This window comes from Scyliorhinus canicula, chromosome 10 (genome assembly GCF_902713615.1).
Source record: "Scyliorhinus canicula chromosome 10, sScyCan1.1, whole genome shotgun sequence".
Taxonomy (NCBI): Eukaryota; Metazoa; Chordata; class Chondrichthyes; order Carcharhiniformes; family Scyliorhinidae; genus Scyliorhinus; species Scyliorhinus canicula.
The window spans coordinates 18,160,424-18,184,340 of NC_052155.1; the positions used below are offsets into that span (position 1 = coordinate 18,160,424).

General features: G+C 47.9%; 1 protein-coding gene across 1 annotated transcript in view; it reads right to left on the reverse strand.

Annotated features, from left to right (window-relative positions):
• Positions 1-412: 412 nt before the first annotated feature.
• impa2 (inositol monophosphatase 2) overlaps positions 413-23,917 on the reverse strand; it is a 55,357-nt gene continuing 31,852 nt past the window's right edge. Inside the window, exons 5-8 of the mRNA XM_038808665.1 lie at positions 22,073-22,181; positions 9,938-10,046; positions 4,331-4,482; positions 413-1,373 (exon numbers count right to left, since the gene is read on the reverse strand). Coding sequence (XP_038664593.1) covers positions 1,243-1,373; positions 4,331-4,482; positions 9,938-10,046; positions 22,073-22,181 — 501 coding nt within the window. The 3' untranslated portion in view covers positions 413-1,242. The remainder of the gene's footprint in view (positions 1,374-4,330; positions 4,483-9,937; positions 10,047-22,072; positions 22,182-23,917) is intronic.

Sequence of the window (23,917 nt, forward strand, 5' to 3'; positions counted from 1 at the left end):
TGTAGGTTTGAATCCCACCATGGAATTAAAATTCTGTTTATTAATTGGGAATGTAAAACCAGTCTCAGTAATGCTGACCATGGTAACTATCATTGATTGACGTGAAAACCCTGGTTTGTTAATGCCCTTTAGGAAATCTCCCATCTCTACTTGATCTGGCCGACTAGATTCCAGCTCCTCAGGAATGTGGGTGAATCTTAACTGCCCTCTGAAATGGCAAGCTGCTCACTTCAAGGGCAATCAGAGGTGGGGAACAAATGCTGGCCTTGCCAATCACACCCTAATCTCATCAAAGAATAAGACAAAAGCTTCCCTGACTGCTGATAATGGACAGCTCACTATCACTCACCTTTTGCTCTCTCACCAAAGACCCCTTTAACCAGAGAGCAGTTTAAGTAAGAAATCACACATGTTAAACCTGACCTTTATTTTCTCCTTTTAAATTGGTTGAAATATTGGATATAGGATGAGGGATGAATCTGTTACTGATATTTTGCAGAATCACAGTTTTAGTTCCACATGTTTGCACGCTCCCATCACACTTTAGTACGTCACTGTGTCAGCTCCAACCTAACAGACTACGTGAGGGGGTGGGGGGAGGCCCAATGGGCGGGATTCTCAGACCCCCCCCCCCCCCACAGCCATGTGTTTCTTGGCGGCAAGAGGTGGCGCACCGGTCATTGGTGGCGGGAATCTCTGCTCCCGCAACTGTTAACGGAAATTCCATTGAAGCCACTCCACGCTACCGGGGATGCCGTGGGTGGGGGGTGCCAGAGAATCCCACCGCTGGTGAGCGGCTGGAAAATTCCTGCCGGTGTGTTTATGGAGGAACTGATAGGAGTAGGTGCAATCTTGACTTTACAACTGGTCTGGTTTCATTGTCCATTGCTGTCAGTGTAAAGACAGCAGTGCACCGAATTCCATGTACCCTGCCCCCTCACCAGCCAGTTGGGTTACAACGATCATTGATCCCCATCAATCTGTCCAAACATTAAATGACAACAGTAGAAAATTAGACCAACACAACTCAATAGAAGATGCACATTGTTGGTTCCAGCATGGAGAAGGGGGACATTATTCGGCCAGTTCACTGTGTTAAATTGTTTTTGCCATCAGTCACAGTGCAAGGTGCAGTGTGGAGATTATGGCAGCTTGTCACTGCAAATGACGTTTAAGATTCAACAGTGCAGTTCTGCTACGGTTCCACCAGTGAACACTCCGAATTTGTCTTTATTTAAACAGTCAGTTACTTGTGCCTTCAGTGCCGTCATCCCGTTCGTACACCACTGGCTGCAGTTCCTTACAAATCTTATGAGCCATCTCAGACGTGCCAGCAGCCACCACCCTCCGAGACATCAGGTCTAACGATGCTCCTAGAAACAAGATAACTACAACTGAAGTCGGCTCAGTAAAAGCAGGATCAACTTTTCATAAATCCATATAACAATTGGGCATTGTAAGATTCAATGAGGTAAGACTGGTACAAATATCAGCCTGTTTGCTATTAACGCTCAATTTAGCTCAGTGACTGCCACAAAGCAGCAGAACCAAGAGGAGACAAACTGGGGAGGACTGAAGAATAAAGAGATGCAAACGATCTGGGTCAAGAATCTGACCATACGTTGGCTATATCTATGATGGTATTCCTCACTCGCTCTCCATTCCGTTTATTGCCACAAGTCATCAAAGAGCAAGCAGTCTGCCAAGCAGTGGCACAGTTTACTTCTTCATCTGGTCTGAAAGGAAAAGCCAGCACCCTATGTACTCATCAGCACTCAGTTCAAATGCTGCTGCAGAATCTTGGCCTTGCATTACCTCAATGCAAATGTGGACATGTGCTGAATACTGTAGGGGGGGCAGTGACAGCAGCTGCCCTCTAGATTGAGGCAGCTTTTGACCATATCTGGCACCGCCCAGTAAAACTCATTCAATGGCGTTCAAAGGGAAATCTCTCCAATGGCTGGAGTCCTATTTTTAAATATCGTCAAGGTATTGTAAAAGACAAATTTTCAGTTTGCCCTTTATGAAGATCAGACATGGTTTCCATAGAGCCACTTCCAATTTAGAGAGGCCATTTGCACCTCAGTAGATCTAAAGTTGAAGGATTTCCCAACATGCACAGGTGTATTGCTGTAGTTTACCCAGCTACAATCTAACAACTAGAACATTAGTAAGCTCCATACTGCTTGTCCAGCTAGAATCATAGAAGCCATTTGACCCATCAAGTCTAGGCCCATTCCTGTAACCCCACCTAACCTGCACATCCCTGGACACTAAGGGGCAATATAGGGTTTAGCCAATCCTCCGAACCTGCACATCTTTGGTCTGTGGGAGGAAACCCACGCAGACACGGGGAGAATGTGCAAACTCCACACCAATACTTACCCAAGAGTGGAACTAAACCTGAGTCCCTGGAGCTGTGAGGCAGCAGTGCTAACCAGTGCCACCGTGCCACGCCTCATGTTACACATTAGGACATGGGTTTACAGCAATGGTTGGCAACCTGCAGCTTGGTGCAACATGCAGCCTATCTGGGTTCTGATGAATGAAAAATGAAATGAAAATCGCTTATTGTCACGAGTAGGCTTCAATGAAGTTACTGTGAAAAGCCCCTAGTCGCCACATTCCGGCGCCTGTCTGGGGAGGCTGGTACGGGCTGATTGTGACTCACAAGACGTTTTGTTGACCATTGCCGTATTCTGCTGATTTCCGTCCATGCTTTTACCTCATACCAATGTGACTGAAGTCATTTGCCCATAAAGCAAGGGCAAGTTCAGTGAGGAGCATTCTGATTGCTCACAACATTGACTGTGAGGGCCATGCACTCCCTCTGCTTTCAAGGTGCAAATGTTTATTTTGCTTTTATCATTTGAAGTTGATGATAGTTAATAGATAAATGATTAAGTATTTTCTGCAACTCATTATGAAATATTCGGCACGTATTAAATATATTTAATCTTGTTCATGGGGTCATGGGCGGCACAGTGGTTAGCACTGCTGCCTCACAGCACCATTGACTCGGGTGCGATTCCGGCCTTGGGTGACTGTATGTGTGGAGTTTGCACTTTCTCCTCGTGTCTGCGTGGGTTTCCTCCGGGTGCTCAGGTTTCCTCCCACAGTTCAAAGGTGTGCAGGTTAGGTGTATTGGGCATGATCAATTGCCTCTTAAGGTAGGGGTTCAGCACTACCATAGGGGATTGGGCCTATGTAGTGTGATCGTTCAAAGGGTCGGTGCAGACACAGGCCCACTAAGGTGAAGCACTCACTGGACGAGGTTGCCTATCACTGGCTTTCTGGGTTTTCCCAAATGAAAGGAATCCTAGTGTCCTTATTAACAAGCTTTCTCCTTTATGTTCTATTAGGGTCACTGCTCTCAAGTCATGATTGCTCCACCTAAAGAATCCAATCACTGGGACAGTTCTGCTTTCTATCCATTAGAAGTTATCAGATGGGATGGCATATTTAGGGCTTCACTCCATTGTACCTTAGAATGGAGGGAATATGGGTTGGATAGGGGCTTGCTGGCTGGATGTTAACTTGGAAGCGGGGTAGGAGTTTTGAGGTCGGGAAACCTAGGTTTACCTCCCGTCCTGGGGCTGCGTTTAACAGTAGGATGGGATTAGCATTTTGTTGCCTCCATTTCCCTGCTGCAGCCAGTCAGATTGAGAGGATGGCTGGCGGACAGCACGGGGCTGCAGTTGGGGGCTGGAGGCGAGGGAGGGAGAAAGGGAGGGAACAGAGGCCTGGTGCGGAGTTGAGAAATGTCGGGTGACGATCAGAAGGGGGAAGGACAGGTTGAGGGATGAAGCGGGTAAAACTGAATTCAGCAGGAAAGTGGAAACGCACTTACCACCTGGATCCATCAGCATTCTTTGATAGTCTTGTGGTTAAGTAGAAGGTGCATAGCCTCATTATAATATTTAAATTACCAACCCACTTCCTGGGTAAGCTGGGTTGCCAGTCACACTGGTCCTGCCACCTAGCCCCACCAACCCAAACCCATCTGTTTTTCTGGCAAACCTCCCCGCACTGCATCATCGTATCAGTGTCAGATATCAACTGTGGACTGAGGGGGGGACACCTAGCAGAGGGAATATGATCGCCAGACTTTTGTTCATTATGCAGAGCCTCTGGGTTTGCTCAAACGCAGGAGGATCTCCTACTTTCAGCTCTGCGTGGACCAGACTTGTTAGGTCGGTTAGAAGACAGTTAAACAATACTCTCGGGTGGATTCAAACATAATTTGGGATTAGGGTTGGAATGTTCCATGGTGCAAACCCTACAGGGAACAAATGTCTATCGGGTTCTTGGGAGTGGCGTTATCACCTACCTGTTGTATCCATCATGATTCCTCCGGCCTCCCTCACGATCACAGCGGCAGCAGCCATATCCCAGCAATGGAGGCCAAATTGGTAAAAGGCATCTACATCACCAGCTGCAACATGGCACAAGTCAAGAGCCGCGCTTCCTATTATCCTGATCCTGGGAATCGTAGAAACGGCAAGAAAACAAATCAGTACAATTATTGTCAAAAATCTGCACTAATAAGATTGCATTCACCGTCCTCCAAACTTCAAGGAATATTGTTCTTACTTTAAAGCTATTGGAAAATAGGAAGTCCCTGTTTTTAAAACAAATCGGGGATTTGAGGTATTCTTATGTACAGACTTGTTCAGCTGACTACCCATAGTTTCAAACCATGGATGGTAAGGCGGGATCTTGAAAAGAGGATTATACGTAAGGTTAAATGTTGGACTGAGATTATTTCTGATAAATAACTCACTGCCCCTCCTTAAAGCAACGTAACTCAACAAGCAACGACTTGCGTTTACAATGATGCCTCTAACGTAGGATCATTAATCCAAAGCCTTGAGGAAGTGTAATCGGAGATAAATCATCACTGAGCTCAAGCGAGAAATATAAGGAGGAGGTAATTAAAAGCTGCCTCAAACATGTGGTTTTAAGGAGGCCTCAAAGAAAGAGAGGGAGTTAGATAGAGGTAAAGGCCTAGGGTAAGAGTTCCAGAATTTAGAGCCTAGACAGCTGAAGACATGGCCAAAATGATTAGGCAAATAGCATGCAGGGATGTATAGGAGGGTCAGAGTTGGACAATTGCAGAATTCTGAGAGTTATACTTGAGAGGATTACAGAGCTAGGAAGGGATCAGGCCATACAGGGATATGAACATGAGGATGAACGTGTGAGGCACGGTAGCACAGTGGTTAGCACAGTTGTTTCTCAACTCCAGGGTCCTAGGTTCGATTCCTGGCGTGGGTCACTGTCTGTGCGGAGTCAGCACGTTCTCCCCGTGTCTGTATGGGTTTCCTCCGGGTGCTCCAGTTTCCTCCCACAGTCCAAAGATGTGCAGGTTCGGTGGATTGGCCATGCTAAATTGCTCTTAGTGTCCAAAAAGGTAGGTTGGGTTATTGGACCACGGGGATAGGGTGGAGTTGTGGGCCTTTGTGGGGTGCTCTTTCCGAGGGCCGGTAAAGACTCAATGGGCCAAATGGCCTTCTTATGCACTGTAACTTCTATGATAATCTATGAACATTTGACATCTGAGGCATTGGAGCCAATGCAGATCAGTGAGCATGTTGGTGATGAGCGTGTGGTACTTTGTACAGGTTAGGATTTAGGCAGCAGAATTTGTAATAAGCTGAAATTTATGGCAGGTAGAGAAAGGGAAACCCGCCACTGGTGTATAGTCAAGCCCAGGCATGACATGTCTTGTTATGCTCTATGCGTAGCATAAGCGGCTTCCTTGTGGTGCACTTGACAAAGGAAGGTTCAGACGTGGAGATAACTTCAACACGTTTATTAAACTATTTACACCTTCTCCTACTCGGGTTCGCCACTACTGTTAATCCTTCTATAGCTACTCAGACTGACTAACCAGTCTGCTACAATCCACATGGTGGGAGTGATACTGAATCAACCCTGTGTCTCTACTCACTGACTGTCTCCACTGGAAAGAGGAAGATCTTAGTGTCCAAAAAGGTAGGTTGGGTTATTGGACTACAGGGATAGGGTGGAGGTGTGGGCTTTTGTGTGGTGCTCTTTCCGAGGGCCGGTGCACACTCGATGGACCAAATGGCCTCCTTTTGCACTGTAACTTCTCTGATAATCTATGATAATCTGTGTCCTTTATATATGGGTTGTGTAATGCCCTCCTGTGGTCGTGTCACCTCTGTGTGTATCGTGAATGCCCATTGGTCGTGTCCTATCTAACTGTTCTATTGGTTGAGTTTCTGTGTGTCATGTCTCTGGTGCTCCCTCTAGTGTCTAGCTAGTCTACATATATTTACATTAACCCCTTGTGTATTTACAGTGATGCATATCACCACATGACATAGGAGCCATCTGGCCACAACCTGCTAGGTAAGAGTAGAACAAAGTGAAGGCAGTCTAACTGAAGTGCCCAACTGAGGAGATCTACTGCAGAAGGATGGCGTGGCCAGGCCTGTCAACGTCTGCAGAGAGATCAAGAAGAATGAGGAACGTGATAGCCACAAGGGATGGCGTCTGCAACTTTGATTCGGGTTGTTGCAGGCTGCAGCATATGGTCAAAATGCTTCATAATTCAACAAGAGTTGCAGGAAAGGTGTGCATGAATTTGGAAGGTGACAACACATCCAACAACATCAGGGAGGAAAGGCAGGTTGGAAATGAGGTAGAATTTTGAAAAGATAGAGGTTGGCGAGGGTTGCTTTTAGAAAGGGTGGCGATGATGTATTGTTGAGTTGGAATGGCATAGGGACAGTATTTGAGGAGAGAGAGCCATTCCCAACGTCAGCATGGGGGCCAGAAGGGACAGTATGTAGTCAGATGTTGAGTGAGAATGAGGCCAAAAGGCTGAGTGATCAGGGAGAAGATGAGCTTGGTAAGTGCATGACTGAAAATAGTAGAGAAACTAGAGAACTAAGCAATGAAAAAATAGTGAAACACACAGCAGGCCGATCACCATCTGAAAACGGAACAATAGGTTACTGTTTTGGAGAGACAATTTGTAACCTGCTGCTTATTATTGTTTTTAGTTCTGATTTCCAGGGCGCCATTCAACCAAACATTCCTATGGGTGCCCAGTACGGCAGTGGTTAGCACTGTTGCTTCACAGCTCCAAGGTCCCAGGTTCGATTCCTGGCTTGGGTCACAGTCTGTGTGGAATCTGCACATTCTCCCCGTGTCTGCGTGGGTTTCCTCCTGGTGCTCCGGTTTCCTTCCACAGTCCAACGATGTGCAGGTCTGTGGAAGACTGGCCATGATACATTGCCCTGTAGTGTCCAAAATGCTTAGGTGGGGTACGGGGATAGGGTGGAGATGTGGGCTTGGGTAGGGTGCGTTTTCTAAGAGCCGGTGCAGACTCGATGGGCTGAATGGCCTCCTTCTGCACTGTAAATTCTATGATTCTCCGGCCTCATTACGCTCTCGCTTGAACAAAACGAGGCCGGTGAATAGCGGGAGAGACCGAAAATAAGAACTGCACCAGGTGCCAAATAGTTTGCGATGCAACCCGCCCACTCCCGTGGGTGAAATCGGGATCTCACCGTAGCGTGGCAAAAAACCAATAATCACCACTTAAGCCCCATTTCCATGCAATTAACGGGAGCGACCCCATGTCCAACCTCCTCCCGCGATTCATCCGCCTCCCCAGCAAGTAGTCACGCTGGTGCCAATTAGTTCTCCTTTTTAAAAACATGAACCTGCTGGAAGGGTTTCTGCGGGGAGCCAAGGAGGTGAGTAGCTTTCCTTGCTCACAGGCAAAGAGCCCAGGGGTGCCGGACTTGCCACCCCAGTGATCGGTGGGCCGCCATGGGGTGATGGGGGGAGGCACTCGGGGAGCAACTGCGGGGCAACTGCATGCGGCACCACCATGCCAAACCCTGGATCGTGTGTACCCATTCCAGGGGCAACACTTGCCCCTGCCCTTTTGACCTACCAACAGTCTGACCCACTGACTGCCGAGGCCTCTGGCCTTGCGGCCTTAGGCTATCGCTAATAGGGAATTGGCAATCATGGTTAAGTGAGCACTTCACACAACCAAAGTGGATTCCTGTGGGTGGGTGGGCCATGTAGCATGTGGGAAGCATTGCCGAGCATCCCAATCACACCTTGATGCCTGACACTGTGCTTGAACACTACGGGAGGTAACACCATATGCTCAACAGCCAACATCCGAACACCCAGGGGTTGGGACACAGCTCCGGGGACATGTGCCCGCATAACGGAAGAAAGTGGCAGAGGTCTCATACTGTCCACAAGGGTGTTTAATGTGTTTAACAATTCCTCACTCTTCTGATGTTACTGCCACCTCCCCCCCGACCTACCCTCTCCCCCTCCCCCGGTGCCTTCAGTGATCCTCGATGTGCTTTGCCTTTCCAGCTCTACGACTACATCTAGATGTGTCCCCAGGATGCGTATCTGAGGTCGAGGTAGCCAGCTGCTTACCTCATCCCGTGGCCTTCGATGTCCCTGGCGGGTGTCTTCTGGGGGCTCTGGGGTTGGAGGGCCCCGCCACATTTAGCCACGGCACATGCACAGACTTGCCGCCCTGTCCATGTGCTGACCCCGAGACGCAGCTTCATCAGAGCGGTGGAACTCGGGAGAGCTGGTGGCACCGTCGCCAATCCACGGTGGCACGGTAGCACAGTGGGTAGCACTGTTGCTTCAAAGTGCCAGGGTCCTAGGTTCAATTCCCGACTTGGGTCACTGTCTGTGCGGAGTCTGCACGTTCTCCCCGTGTCTCGCACCCTCCTCGCACCTGGACACTCCGGTACTGCCACCCTGGCTATGTCCCTGCCAGCCTGGCAGTGTCACTTGGGTACCTTGGCAGCACCTGGGTAGCAGTGCCAAGATGCCAGACTGGCAATGCCAAGGTTTCCGTGTGCCAGAGGGAGAGCTAGGGGGTCACCCTGCCCTGTCTCCGACCACCCAGGGGTCTCCAATGACATGGAAAACCCCCCAGGGAGCCATTAGCCCATGTCCATGTTTGTGTAGACCAGCACTAAACGTCACCCAGCCCAGGCCTCGCTGGGGAGAATCTGGCACAGACATATGGCTCATTTAAATATGCTAATCTGGACCTCACCCAGCGCGGGCGAGATCCACATCGTGATGTCTCACGGGGTTCGGTGAATCTCACAAAACATCTCAGGTATCGCAAATCACCAGCCTGGTCGCGTCACCAAGTCGATGGCAACGAGGCCGGTAAACCATTCGCCTAATATCTGCCATTTATTTTTATTTCTATTAAATCTGTCCTGATTATGCTGTGTGTGAAAATACACCATAAAAAAGTGTTAGAGCACAGGGAGGTGATACACTCAATGGCTGATTTCTGGGTGGTAAAATCCTAGTGTGCAACAGAAGAAAAGCAATAAATAGTGGTCAGTAAAAATGTGGAATTTAATCTATAGAATCCCTGCAGAAGGAGGCCATTCAGCCCATCGAGTCTGCACCAACCCTCTTGAGAAGTACCCTACCTAGGTCCACTACTTCTCCATAACCCCAACTAACCTGCATGGCCAGTCCACCTAACCTGCAGATTTTTGGACTGTGGGAGGAAACCGGAGCACACGGAGGAAAACCCACGCATGCAGACACGGGGAGGAAGTGCAAACTCTACACAGTCATCCAAGGCTGGAATTGAACCCGGGTCCATTGCCTGTGAGGCAGCAGTGCTAACCACTGTGCCACCCCGTGCCATTTGGGGCCTATTTAAGTGATATTCAGAACAAAAGAGCTTCATTTCTGTTTATACTTTCCAAATCTCTTGAATACATTATCGTTTTATTTTTCAAATCGAAACATCTCAGAGTCTACACTACTTACAGGGCTCTGTGATCATCTGGAAATCAATTACTGCATTAGGAGCAAGTAACATCTTAATTGGAAAAAACAAATCATTTTATAGCTTTTTCGAAGATTTTGACTTTCTTACCCATGTGCTGGCACCTTCAGTAACCTCTCCATGTTGTTAAACAGCTTCTTTACTGCCACAGGATCTCGAATTGAGCCAAGTTCAGTTAATATCAGAGCCTTTGACAAGTCTGTAAGAGAAGACGTCAAATTGTTCAGCAAACGTACATTGACCCCAGTCAGAAACAGCATTGCCAACAAAAGAGCACTTCAGGAATTAGCTCCAAGGCCTCTTTGCCGTAGGCTGCTTTCCCCTTGGAGGGGGAGAGCTGACTGGTGGTGATTTGACCTGAGGATCACCACACCTCGGGCGAGGGATAAGGTTGAGAAGGAAGGCCCAAGGTCCCTTTGCACTGAAGGGTCCTCTCCACATTACTGGCACAGGTCTCAGGACAAGTGAGTTGTCCTGTCGAAACATCCGGTGTAACTATGGAGTGACAGGGGGCCTGGCAATCAGTGTGAACATAAGCGCTGACCATTTCACTTCTATGGCCTGGGTCTAAATCCAAAGCCAGAGCAGTGGTTTGAAAATCTCCTTCTATTTCATCCAGAATCTAACACAGGGTATATCTGAACTGAAGAGCAGAAAACATGAAGAAATGCTCTCTTACCAGCGTACACATCTGCCATTTTGTTGATTTGTTAGTGCTCCATTATCTGATGAGAAAATCAGGCTGTGCTGCCGGGAGCTACACAGCGGTTTTCTCACCAGAGCCAGCACTTGGGGGTAAATATCGGAATATTTCTCCCATCCAGTCCTGGGGCATCACAACCATTCGCACTGCGTTAGCTGAAGCCTTGGAATAAACTGTTACCTTAACATCAAACTATAATTGCTTCCTCCGCCATGCAAATAAATAGGCCATCAGTATGTCCTGCCACGTTCAAAGACTTATGCACAAGCACCCCTGGGTCCTCTGTTCCTGCACACTGCACTATTGAGTCTTTACAGTATCACCTGTCCTCATTCCTTCTGCCAAAACACATCACCTCGCCCTTCTCTATACAAACACATTTCATTCAAACTTGTATCAAAGTAGGTTACAGCAAATAAACACCCCCGGGAAACATTCGTCCCAACAATCAACGATACAGTTTGTACAGATTTTCCTCCTTTTTCACCCCCACCGCCGCCCTATCACCCCCCCCCACCCCTCCGCGACAAACAGCTTCTCAAACACGGTCACAAACATCCCCCACCTTTTCTCAAACTCCCCTGCTGAGCCCCTTAACTCATACTTTATCTTCTCTCACCGTAGGTCACCCAACCAGGCTGCTACCCCCGGTGGCGATGCCGACCGTCACTCCAGTAAATTCGTCTCTGTGCAATCACAGAGCCAAGGCCAAGACATCGGCCTTCCTCCTTTCCACGAGCTCCGGCTTCTCTGAAACCTCAAATATCACCACCAAAGTATCCGGGTCCACTCCCTCCTCCACTATCCTGGCTAAGACCATGAACACTCCCGCCCAGAATCTTCCCAATTTTTCACAATCCCAAAACATGCGCGCATGATTCGCTGGCCCCTGCCCACACCTCTCACACTCATCTGCTACCCCCTGAAAGAACCCACTCATTCTCGCCCGAGTCATATGCACCCTGTGCACCACCTTAAACTGTATCAGGCTCATCCTTGCTCAAGAGGCGGTCCCGTTTACCCTGCACAGTGCCTCACTCCATACTCCCCAATTGATCTCCATTCTCAACTCGGCTTCCCATTTCTCCTTGATCTTCAACACCCGCTCACCTCCCTGCTCCCCCAGCCACTTATATATATCCCCAAATCTTCCCTCCCCTTCCACATCTGGAAGCAGCAGAAGCTCCAGCAGGGTGTATCCCGGCAATCTAGGGAACCGCTTCCAGACCTTTTGTGCAAAGTCTCTAACCTGTAGATACCTGAACTCACTATTCCTCGGCAGCTCTACCCTCTCCCTTAGCTCCTCCAAATTGGCGAACCATCCATCTATCCCCCCCCCCCCCCCCCCCCCCCCCCCCCCCGGGCTCAAAACCCATGATTCTCACACAGCGGCGTTAGCACCAACATCCCTCCACACTAAAATGCCTCCTCAGCTGATTCCATATCTTCACCGTGGACTGCACCACTGGATTCCCTGAATACCTACTTGGAGCCATTGGCAATGCTGCGGTAACCATAGCCCTCAAACTAGACCCCTTACACAATTCCTCTTCCATCCTAACCCACTCTCCTTCCCCTTGTCCACATTTGCCACCCAATAATAATGAAGCAAGTTTGGCAACGCCAACCCCCCCTGCTGCCTCTGCCTCTGTAGCATGGTCTTCCCCACCCTCGGCACCTTCCCCGCCCATACAAAGTCAGAGATGATTGTGTCCACTTTCCGAAAAAAGGCCTTTGGTATAAAGATCGGGAGAGCCTGAAAGATAAACAAGAACCTCGGCAGAATATTCACTTTCACCACTTGGACCCTCCTCGCCAACGTTAAGTGCAGTGTATTCCACCTCTTAAGATCCGCCCTGGCCTCCTCCACCAGCTTTGTTAAGTTCCACTTATGGAGCCCCGTCCATTCCCTCGCTACCTGAATCCCCAAGCTCCTAAACCTATCCCTCGCATCGTAAATGGCATCCCCCCTAAATTAGCCTGCTGTGCCAGCTCATTCACTGGGAAAAGCTCGCTTTTCCCTACATTCAGCTTGTATCCCGAGAACCCTCCAAACCTCCCCAACAGGCCCATAATCCTTCCCATACTCTCCAACGGATCCGAAACATACAGCAAGAGGTCATCGGCACAGAGCAACAACCGATGCTCCCTCTGTCCCCTCATAATCCCCCGCCACTCCGCCGACCCCCTGAGAGCCATCGCCAACGGCTCTGTGGCCAGCGCAAACAGCAGCGGTGACAGCGGGCACCCCTGCCTCGTACCCCTGTGTAAGTCAAAGCTTCGTGAGCTCATATCATTCATCCTCACCCTCACTCTTGGCACCACATACAGCAACCGCACCCATGCCACAAATCACGGCCCCAACCCAAACCTTCCCAAAACTTCGAATAAGTACCGCCACTCCACCCGATCAAATGCTTTCTCCGTGTCCATGGACACCACCACCTCCGGTACCATAGCCCTCAACGGATTCATCATCATATTCAACAGCCGTCTGATATTACTCGTGAGCTGCCTGCCCTTCACGAAGCCTGTTTGATCTTCTGCAACCACCCCCGGGACACAATCCTCCATCCTCCCCGCCAACAACTTAGCCAATACTTTCACATCCGTGTTCAATAGTGATGTGGGTCTATACGAACCACATTCCACCGGATCCTTCCTCTTTTTTGGGATTAGTGTGATTACTGCCTGCTTCATCATCTCCGACAGCTCCCCCTTCTCCAGTACTTCATTAAACGCCCCCAACAGACGTGGTGCCAGGTCCGCTGCAAATTTCTGATAAAATTCTGCCGGGTACCCATCCGGCCCAAGGGCCTTCCCCGACTTCATACCCCTGATACTAACCAGCAGCCCCAGGGGCTCCTCCAACGCCTTCCTCTTTGCTTCCTCCATCTGGGCAAATTCCAGCTCGTCCAGAAACCACCCCATGTCCCCCTCCTCTCCCCCTGGGTCCGCCCCACAAAGTCCCTGGTAATACTCTCTAAATGCCTCATTTATCTTCCCTGGCTCCGACACCACATCTCCAGCCCCAGTCCGGATCCCCAATATTTCCCTGGACTGCAGCTCGCCTGTGCAGCTGGTGTGCCAGCGTGCGGCTTGCCCTCTCCCCATCCTCGTATTGCACCCCTCCTGCACCACGCAGCTGCTCCACCCCCCCCCCCCCCCCATTGCCAGCCCACCAAATCGCCCCTGCTACCCTTTCCTCCCTGCCAATCCCTCCAAGGTGCCCCCCCCCTCCCCCGGGCCAGCTCCCTTGCCGTTCGTACCCTACCCATCAACCAGGGGCTCGATCTATCCACCCTCGGCTCCAGGACACAGTTAAGATCTCCTCCCATGATCGACTGGTATGTGGCTAAATCCGGGATTGCTGCCAGCAACCCCCTCATAAAACCCACATCATCCCAATTTGGGGCATACACATTTACCAACACTACCGGTGCCCCTTCCAATACCCCACTCACAATCACATATCTCCCACCTGGATCCCTCACCTCCTTCGCACTCACAAATCCCATTTTCTTGTTCATTAAAATCGCCACACCCCTCGATTTCAAATCAAACCCTGAGTGATAAACCTGCCCGACCCACCCCTTCCTTAACCTAACCTGGTCCTTCACACGGAGGTGTGTCTCCTGCAAAAAGACAACCCCCACTTACAAGCTCCTGAGGTGCGCTGACCACCCATGACCTTTTAACCGGCCCATTCAGTCCCCAGACGTTCCACGTTACCATCCTTACTGGAGGCTTGCGCCTTCAATCCCCTCTACCGTCCGTCATCTTCCCCACTTAACTCCTGCCCCTTTAATTCCACTCTGTACCCAGCCCATCCCAGATGGCACCTTTCTTTGCCCTTGACCATGTCATCTCTGCCACTTCGCAAACCCCCCCCCCCCAACTTTTCCCCTTCCCCTTCCCCCAGCCACCCCTCGTGTCCTTCTCCCTCACCACCTCACTTCCGTTCACCAGCATAACCTGCTAGCACGGCTGTCCCTGCCCAAGACCTGGCCCTTCTCGGTATTAAATTCTATCTGTCACTCGTTTGCCTATTCTGCAAGTCTTGACCGCAGTCGATTGATATCATCGTCTGTCTGACGCTTCTTCAAGTTTTGTATCATCAGGAAATTCTGCAATTTTACTCTGTATTCTGAAATCCAAATCATTTATAGATATAAAAAAAAAGTAGTCCTGGCACTGGTCCTTGGGGAACACCACTGTCTATCATCCTCCAGTCTGAATGTTTACCACTACTCGCTACTTTCTGCCTTTAAGCCAGTTTTTTATCAAAGGATCTTGTTTAATCCAGGAGCTTCAATTTTTTTACCTGGTACTTTGTCAAAGTAACAGGTGCACGGGAACATCACCATCTCCAAGTTCCTCTCTGAGCTGCTCGCGATGTTGACTTGGAAATAGATCGCCGTTCCTTCCCAGTTGTTGAATCAAGATCCTGGTAACTCCCTAATAGCACTGGAGGTGTACCTACACCACATGGACAGCAACAACTCAAGAAGATGGTTCACCCCACACCACCTTCTTCTTCTTAGGGCAATTGGGAATGGGCAATAAATGAAATGAAATGAAAATGAAATGAAAATCGCTTATCGTCACGAGTAGGCTTCAATGAAGTTACTGTGAAAAGCCCCTAGTCGCCACATTCCGGCGTCTGTCCGGGGAGGCTGATACGGGAATCGAACCGTGCTGCTGGCCTGCTTGGTCTGCTTTAAAAGCCAGCGATTTAGCTGAGTGAGCTAAACCAGCCCCAGCGCTGGCCTTGCCAACAATGCCCAGAATCCATGAATGAATGAAAAAAGATAGGGAGCGGGATTCTCCGCCTCCCCAGCCGTGTGTTCCTCAGAGCCACGCCATTGCTGGCAGCGGATTCTCCGTTCTCGCCACCGGCCAATGTAACCTGATATAGCCACCCCATGCTGCCGGGAAATGCCCCGCGGGCAGGGGTGCGCTGCCAGCGGAACAGAGGATCCCGCCAGCGGAGAATTCACCCCAGGGATTGGAACGCGGCTGGAACTCAAGAGCAGTGGCAGCACTGAAACAAACAATGGGAAGATTTCGATATTGTGACTTCATAGCGGAGGCAGAGGAAGCATTAGAATGTAAGAAATAAAAGCTAATTGTTCAGTGACTTATTGGCACTTTAATATTTAGATTAATAATAGATCAAAGGCTGTTTACATTTGAAGAAATTAATATTCCAGAACAATACATGTGAACATACGAATCAGGAGAAGTAGGCCATTCATCCCTTTATACCTGTTCTGTCACTCAATAAGATCAAGGCCAATGTGACCATGACCTCAAGGGCACTCTCCTGTTGACAACCAATACTCTTTCACTCCCTTGTTAGTCAAGAAGCTATCTACTTCTACCTTAAAAATATGCAATGACCCTGCCTCTATCACTCTCTGAAGGAGAGGATTTCACACTAATGACCCTCGGGGGAAAGTATTTCTCCTCATCTCAGTTTTAAATGGGAGACCCCTTATTTTCACCCTGCCCCCCTAGTTCAAAACTCTCCCACAAGATAAATCAGCATCCACCCTGTCAGCCCCTCTCAGGATCTGCTATGTTTCAATAAGATCAATCTCATCCTTCCAAACTCAACATAGAACATAGAACATACAATGCAGAAGGAGGCCATTTGGCCCATCAAGTCAGCACCGACCCACTTAAGCCCTCACTTCCACCCTATCCCCGTAACCCAATAACCCCATCTAACATTTTGGACACAAAGGGAACTTTATCATGGCCAATCCACCTAACCTGCACGTCTTTGGACTATGGGAGGAAACCGGAGCACCCTGAGGAAACCCACGCAGACACGGGGAGAACATGCAGACTCCACACAGACAGTGACCCAACGGGGAATCGAACCTGGGACCCTGGCACTGTGAAGCCACAGTGCTAGCCACTTGTGCTACCGTGCTGCCTGAGACAAGCCTCAGCCTGTCCAATATTTCCTCATAAGATGACCCCAAACCATCTCTCCCCTCAGTCGAGTTGAACTTTTGCTGATTTGTTTCCAATGCAATTCTGTCCTTTCTTAAATAAGGAAACCTGAGCTGTACACAGTACTCTGTAGTGGCCCCACCAACTCCCTGTACAACAGTAGCTAAATATCCCCAAAATATTCAATTGCCCTTGCAATAAACAACAACATTTCATTTGCCTTCCTGATAACTTGCTGTCCTTGCTTACCGACTTCGAGATTCATACACCAGGACATCCAGCTGCCTCTCTATTGTAGAGTTCTGCAATCTCTCTCCATTGAGGTAATTCGCCAGTTTTCTATTCTCCCAGCCAAAGTGGACAAGTTCATATTTTTCAATATTCCAGTCGTTCTGCCAATTGTTTGCCCCCTCGCTTATCCTATCTATTTAGCTTTGCAGACTCCAACGTTCTCTTCATAACTTTCCTACCTACCTTTGTATCATCAGCACATTTAGCAACAATACAATCAGTCCCTTCAACTAATTCATTGATCTAGATTGTAAACAGTTATGGTCCCAGCATTGTTCTACTGATAGCATCTTGCCAACCATATTGAAAAGTATCCATTTTTGCATACTTTGCATTTCCTGTTAGTTAATCAATCCTCGATGGATGCTAATATATTAGCCACTACACCATGAGCTGTTATTTTGTATATTAATCTTTGATACAGCACCTTGTCAAATGCCTTTTGGGATTCTAAGTACAGTACATCCACAGGTTCTCCTTTATCCATATTGCTAGTGACTTCCTCAAAAGTAATCAAATAAATTTCCCTTTCACAAAACAATGTTGACTCTGCCCAATGGGATTGAGATTTTCTAAATGCCACGTGATAACCACCTGAATGATAGATTCCAATCTGATGGAACTTTTCCAGAATCTATGGAATTTTGCCAAATCAAAACATCTCCTATCTCAGTGGCCACTTCTTTTAAAATCTAACTATCTAACAAGACCTACTAGTATCTACCTATAGGTATAAAAAAATAATTTGATACATGACAAACAAAATATAAATAAACTGAGCATCCAAAGTAACTAATAGAAATCAAATTATCTCTGTTGTTAATCACAGAAATCAGCCATAGTCCATGAAGGACCAAAGGCATCTCTCTCCATTACAGAGAGTGGTTAGATAGCTTGAGGGGCCCCACATGGGGCGAGGAAACAGGCCTCCATGAACTACCAAAGCCGGTACGAGGGTTGAAACCATGCTGTTGCTGTCATTCTGCAACATGCTTTAACCATCAAACCAAATTGAGCTAAGAATCCCCAGAAAAGGCAAATCAGTTAACATTAGAGTAAATAAATGTCGTATGAAGTAATTATGTGGGACTCAAATTTTCCAGCCCCTGCAAGATGGGATTAGAGGTGATAGGGCTGGAGGTGATGGTGCTTAATGTGATGGCGCTTAAGACGATGGGGCTTGAGGTAATGGCATTTAAGGCGATGGCATTTGAGACAATAGCACTTGAGGCGATGGCGTTTGAGGTGATGCCGCTTGAAATTAAATGAATGAAAATGAAAATCGCTTATTGTCACGAGTAGGCTTCAATGAAGTTACTGTGAAAAGCCCCTAGTCGCCACATTCCGGCGCCTGTCCGGGGAGGCTGGTACAGGAATCGAACCGTGCTGCTGGCCTGCTTGGTCTGCTTTAAAAGCCAGCGATTTAGCCCAGTGAGCTAAACCAGCCCCTACTGGGGTTGGCGCTTGAGGCAATGTCGCTTGAGATAATGGGGCTTGAGGCGATGGCGTTTGAGGCGAGGGCATTGGATTCTCACTAAGGAACTTTCCCAGGAGAGGATGGGAGAAGAAAATTGGCAACACACTCCAACAAGGTGGGCAACCAATTACACAATTACAGGACCCGATAGGGGCCATTTTCCAACAGAGGTGGGATCTTCCCGTGTGTACTGCTGACAGACAGGAAGGAGCAAACCAGCTGAGACAGACTTTAGCTGGACCAGGCTGGGACCAAAACCCTAGCTGATATGGGGTCTCAAAAGGACTTTAAACCAGTAAGGAGTTGGGGGGTTGGGAGTGTGTAGAATTTGGTGGAATTGCTGGCAACCTAACAACAAGAAAAAAATGTTGAAAGCAAAGGTCATAAAAAGAGAAAAGGTGACAAATATTCGGGGAACAAAGGTTTTAGGAGTTTAGGTTCATGGAAGCAGTAGCATAGTGACTGTGGGTGGGATCTACTGGTGGGAAATTCCAGTCCCACGCCAGCACACAGCTTTCCCGGCGACAAGGGGAGCTCTCACTGGCAAATCCCATTGACAACAGAAGGGTTGGTAGATCCCGCTGGCGGGCCGCCTTCGCTGCCGGAAAATACAAAGCGGGGTGGTCGGTAAATCCTGCCCTATGTTACTGGACTAGTAATCCAGAGGCCTGGTCCAACACTCCAGAGACTTAAGTTCAAATCCCACCATTATCATAGAATTTACAGTGCAGAAGGAGGCCACTAGGCCCATCGAGTCTGCACTGGCTCTTGGAAAGAGCACCCTACCCAATGTCAACACCTCCACCCTATCCCCATAACCCAGTAACCCCATCCAACACTACGGGCAATTTTGGACACTAAGGGCAATTTATCATGGCCAATCCACCTAACCTGCACATCTTTGGACTGAGGGAGGAAACCGAAGCACCCAGAGGAAACCCACGCACACACGGGGAGGATATGCAGACTCCGCACAGACAGTGACCCAAGCCGGAATCGAACCTGGGACCCTGGAGCTGTTAAGCTTTTGAGCTATCCACAATGCTACCGTGCTGCCCCATGAGGGAATTTAAATCCCACTAGTTAATAAATCCAGAATAATGCACTAGTCTCATTAGTAATAGTCATGAACTAGTGTATTCTCGTAGAATCCACTAGTACTTGTATTAGTGAGAGGCAGCATGGTTTTGTGAAGGGGAGGTCGTGTCTCACTAACTTGATAGAGTTTTCCAAAGAGGTCACAAAGATGATTGATGCAGGTTGGGCAGTGGATGTTGTCTATATGGACTTCAGTAAGGCCTTTGACAAGGTCCCACATGGCAGGCTGGTACAAAAGGTGAAGTCACACGGGATCAGGGGTGAGCTGGCAAGATGGATACAGAACTAGCTCGGTCATAGAAGGCAGAGAGTAGCGATGGAAAGGTGCTTTTCTAATTGGAGGGCTGTGACTAGTGGTGTTCCACAGGGATCAGTGCTGGGACCGTTGCTGTTCGTAGTATAAATGATTTGGAGGAAAATGTAACTGGTCTGATTAGTAAGTTTGCAGACGCCACAAAGGTTGGTGGAATTGCGGATAGCGATGAGGACTGCAGAGGATACAGCAGGATTTAGATCGTTTGGAGACTTGGGCTGAGAGATGGCAGATGGAGTTTAATCCGGACGAATGTGAGGTAATGCATTTTGGAAGGTCTAATACAGATAGGGAATATACAGTGAATGGTAGAACCCTCAAGAGTATTGACGGTCAGAGAGATCTAAGTGTACAGGTCCACAGGTCACTGAAAGGGGCAACACAGGTGGAGAAGGTAGTCAAGACGGCATACGGCATGCTTGCCTTCATTGGCCGGGGCATTGAGTATAAGAATTGGCAAGTCATGTTGCAGCTTTATAGAACCTTAGTTAGGCTGCACTTGGAATATAGTGTTCAATTTTGGTCGCCACACTACCTGAAGGAACTGGAGGATTTAGAGAGGGTGCAGAAGAGATTTACCAGGATGTTGCCTGGTATGGAGGGCATCAGCTATGAGGAGCGGTTGAATAAACTTGGTTTGTTCTCACTGGAACGACAGAGGTTGAGGGGTGACCTGATAGAGGTCTACAAAATTATGAGGGGCATAGACAGAGTAGATAGTCAGGGGCTTTTTCCCAGGGTAGAGGGGTCAATTACCAGGGGGCATAGGTTTAAGGTGCGAGGGGCAAGGTTGAAAGGAGATGTACGAGGCAAGTTTTTTACACAGAGGGTAGTGGGTGCCTGGAACTCACTGCCGGAGGAGGTGGTGGAAGTAGGGACGATAGTGACATTTAAGGGGCATCTTGACAAATACATGAATAGGATGGGAGTAGAGGTAAACGGACCCAGGACGTGTAGAAGATTTTAGTTTGGACGGGCAGCATGGTCGGCACAGGCTTGGAGGGCCAAAGGGCCTGTTCCTGTGCTGTACTTCTCTTTGTTCTTTGTTAAATCCCATCTGATTCACTAAGAAAGGTCATTGATCTGAAACATTAACTCTCGCCACAATTGCTGCCTGACCCGCTGAACAATTTTCTGTCCTTGAGGTAAGAAAGTCTGCTATCTTTACGTGGTCTAACTTAAATGTAATGAATAAAGAAAAACAATAAAAACACTGATGTAAAACGCAGGAACGCTAAACTGCCCCTTAATTTAATAAAAAGATGGGCAATAAATGCTGACCTAGTCAGTGATGCCCACACCCTGTGACAGAATAAACTAAAAGCCTCCATTTTAAAATTCTGATCCTTGTTCTCAAATCCCTCACCTCCCCCCAATCTCCATAATCCCTCCAGAGTTACAATCCTCCGAGATTTTGGCACTCCTCCCATTCTGGCCTCTTGCCATCCCTGATTTTAATCACTGGACCATTTGTGGATCTGTCTTCAGCTGCCTGCTTGCAGTTACCTAAGGCCCCGAGCTCTGGAGCTCTCTCCTCAATTTCTCTGCTGACCCTTTAAAGACTTTCCTTAAAACATACATCAATGACTTTCCTTAAAACATACATCAATGACTCGTCCTAATTGCTCAGTATGTCAGATTTAATTGGATACTGCTCCTGTCGTTTTACTATGTTAAGGGTGCTATATAAATGTAGGCTGCTGTACAGAAATCTGCACACCCTGCACTCACGCCATTGCCAAGTTCCTCTCTAGCCTATACTCACCACTCCTGTAACTCAGGATTTATTACTCATCCCACTGTCAGAGGTTGGTCCTCCAGGTCCTCTGCTTTGAGTGTGTGTTCTAACTACCAATGTTACCTTTGTAGTGGCCATAGTCCCAGATGACCATAGGCCTCTTTCCCCTTTGAGAGGGAGAGCTGACTGCTGTTGCTTTAACCTAAAGATCACCACACCTCAGGCTAGGGGCAAAGTTGAGAAGGTGGGCCTTCATGAATAACCTCAGTTGGTGCGGGGATTGAACCCATGCTGTTGGCCTCACTTTGCATCACACACCAGCTGTCCAGCCAACTGAGCTAAACCGACACCCTTTCTAACAGTCCCTGAAGGAAAACCATTTTTGTTGCTGATCCTTCTGCATCTGCCCCAGCGAAGAGCTCGGAGATGTGAGATGCTCAAAGGTGCATCTGTCTATCCTGCATCAACTGGGAGCAATTCATGTGAATGGGGTGGGGAAAGGAATAAAGTTAGCAGCAACTAACCATTGTCAAAAGCAATTCAATGAATTTCCTTTTACTTGTGCCATGAATTCAAACTCTTACTCAAATCGCCGTTTCACGTTTACATCTGAAAATATGAGACAGAGAAAATGAACAAACCTGTCTGATTAGATGCCTGAAGTTTCTGCCCATTACAAAATGCTCCATGACCTTTTCTGCCAGTGTATAACTTCTCTTCAACACAGCTATATATTACACCAAGTTCAAGCTATTGGGAAAGAAATGGGGGAAAATAATGTCACCAGCAACCTGGAGTCCTTCAACAATAACAATAATATGGTTTTATACAGCATCTTTAACATAATGAGGTGCTTCATAGGAGTACTATAAAACAAAATAGAAGATCAAACATTTAAAAAATATATTTCATGGGATGTGGGCATCACTGGCAATGCCAGCTTTTGTTGCCCATCCCCAATCTCCCTTAAATTGTGTAGTTATGATTAGACAGATAAGAACAGAATCAAGTAAGTGCAGTCCCACGCAGCTGGGAGACAACGCAGAGGTGTAAGGAGGATGATGTGGCCAACCTTGTCAAACAGGCAGGTCGAGAAGGACCTGGAGTAAACTCCTTGTCACAGTCACACCGGATGTAATTGATCACTTTGACAAGACCATTTAGTTATTGTTTTAGAGCCAAAATTCAAACATGGGGTTCCGAGAAAGATGGACAGGAATTTGGGAGGCGACAACATGTTCATGGACTTGGGGGGAAAGGGAGGTTGGAGAAAGGGCTGTGGTTTCCAAGGACAATGTTAGCTTTTTGAAGAGAGGGCTGAGTCTGTTTTGAAGCAATGGGGGCAGTACCTGAGGAGACGGAATCATTGACAATATCAGCAAAGATGGGGGACTAGGAAGGGAAGTTGGATGGTCAGCAGTTTAGTCAAGAGAGCAGGAGCTGGATCTCATGAACAAGGTGAGCTCAAGAGAGGGCATGCTGGGAGATAGGAGAGAAATGAGAGAAAGACACATGTACAGGGCTGAGGGAGGGGCCAGTTTCCAAAGACGTTTTGCCCAGTGGGCCGAGGGAAGGGAAAGAAGTGGTAGGGGCAGCTGGTCAGATAGTCTTCAACTTAGCAACAAAAATACCCATGGGCTCCTCACACTTGTTAGAGGTGAAAGAAGGCCAGACTTGCATTGATATAATGCTCTTCATGACCACCAATGTCCCAAAGCATTTTACAATCAATGAACAATTTTTAAAGTAAAAAGTGACTCATGGTTATAATGTAACAAGCACGGCAGCCAATCTGTGCACAGCAAGCTCCCAAAGACAGTAATGAGATAATGACCAGAGAAACTGTCTTTTGTGATTTGGATTGAGGGACACTACATTCTGAAACAGAGCCATGGGGTCTTTACATTTACCCGAGAAGGCAGATGGACCTAGATTTAACATCTCATCCATACACCTCCAACAGTGCAGTGCTCCCTTGGTACTGCACTGGAGTATCAGCCTTGAACTGTGTGCTCAAGCCCTGGAGTGGGACTTCCCAGTTGTGACTCAGAAGCCAGAATGCTAGACGGTGAAGCAGACAGCAGACGGGGGTTTAAGATGACGGTTTGCGGAGGAGTAAAGCAGCTGCAATTACTCTCGCAACCTAAGATGATTGTGGAGAAGTGAGCAGTTTCTGCACATGCCGAATGGTGCTTTGATACTGTGCAAAATCCACAGGGTGTCATTGAAATTTTGGAGTTTTATTTTCAGAAGTGAATGCAGGCAGAAGAAGTTATTTAATACCAAACTATTCAGAAAAACATTTTAGAAAATGAATTAATAAATTTGAGTAGGAGAGAGAAAAATAAGATGCATGGTACCTCTCAAATGTCGCTCCTGAACTCTCAGCATTGCAAAACATTTTAGGAACATGCATATACCCGTGTATATTTCTCAACCCAACATTTTAGAACTGACTCTTGACAAAGAAAGCATTTGCATTTATA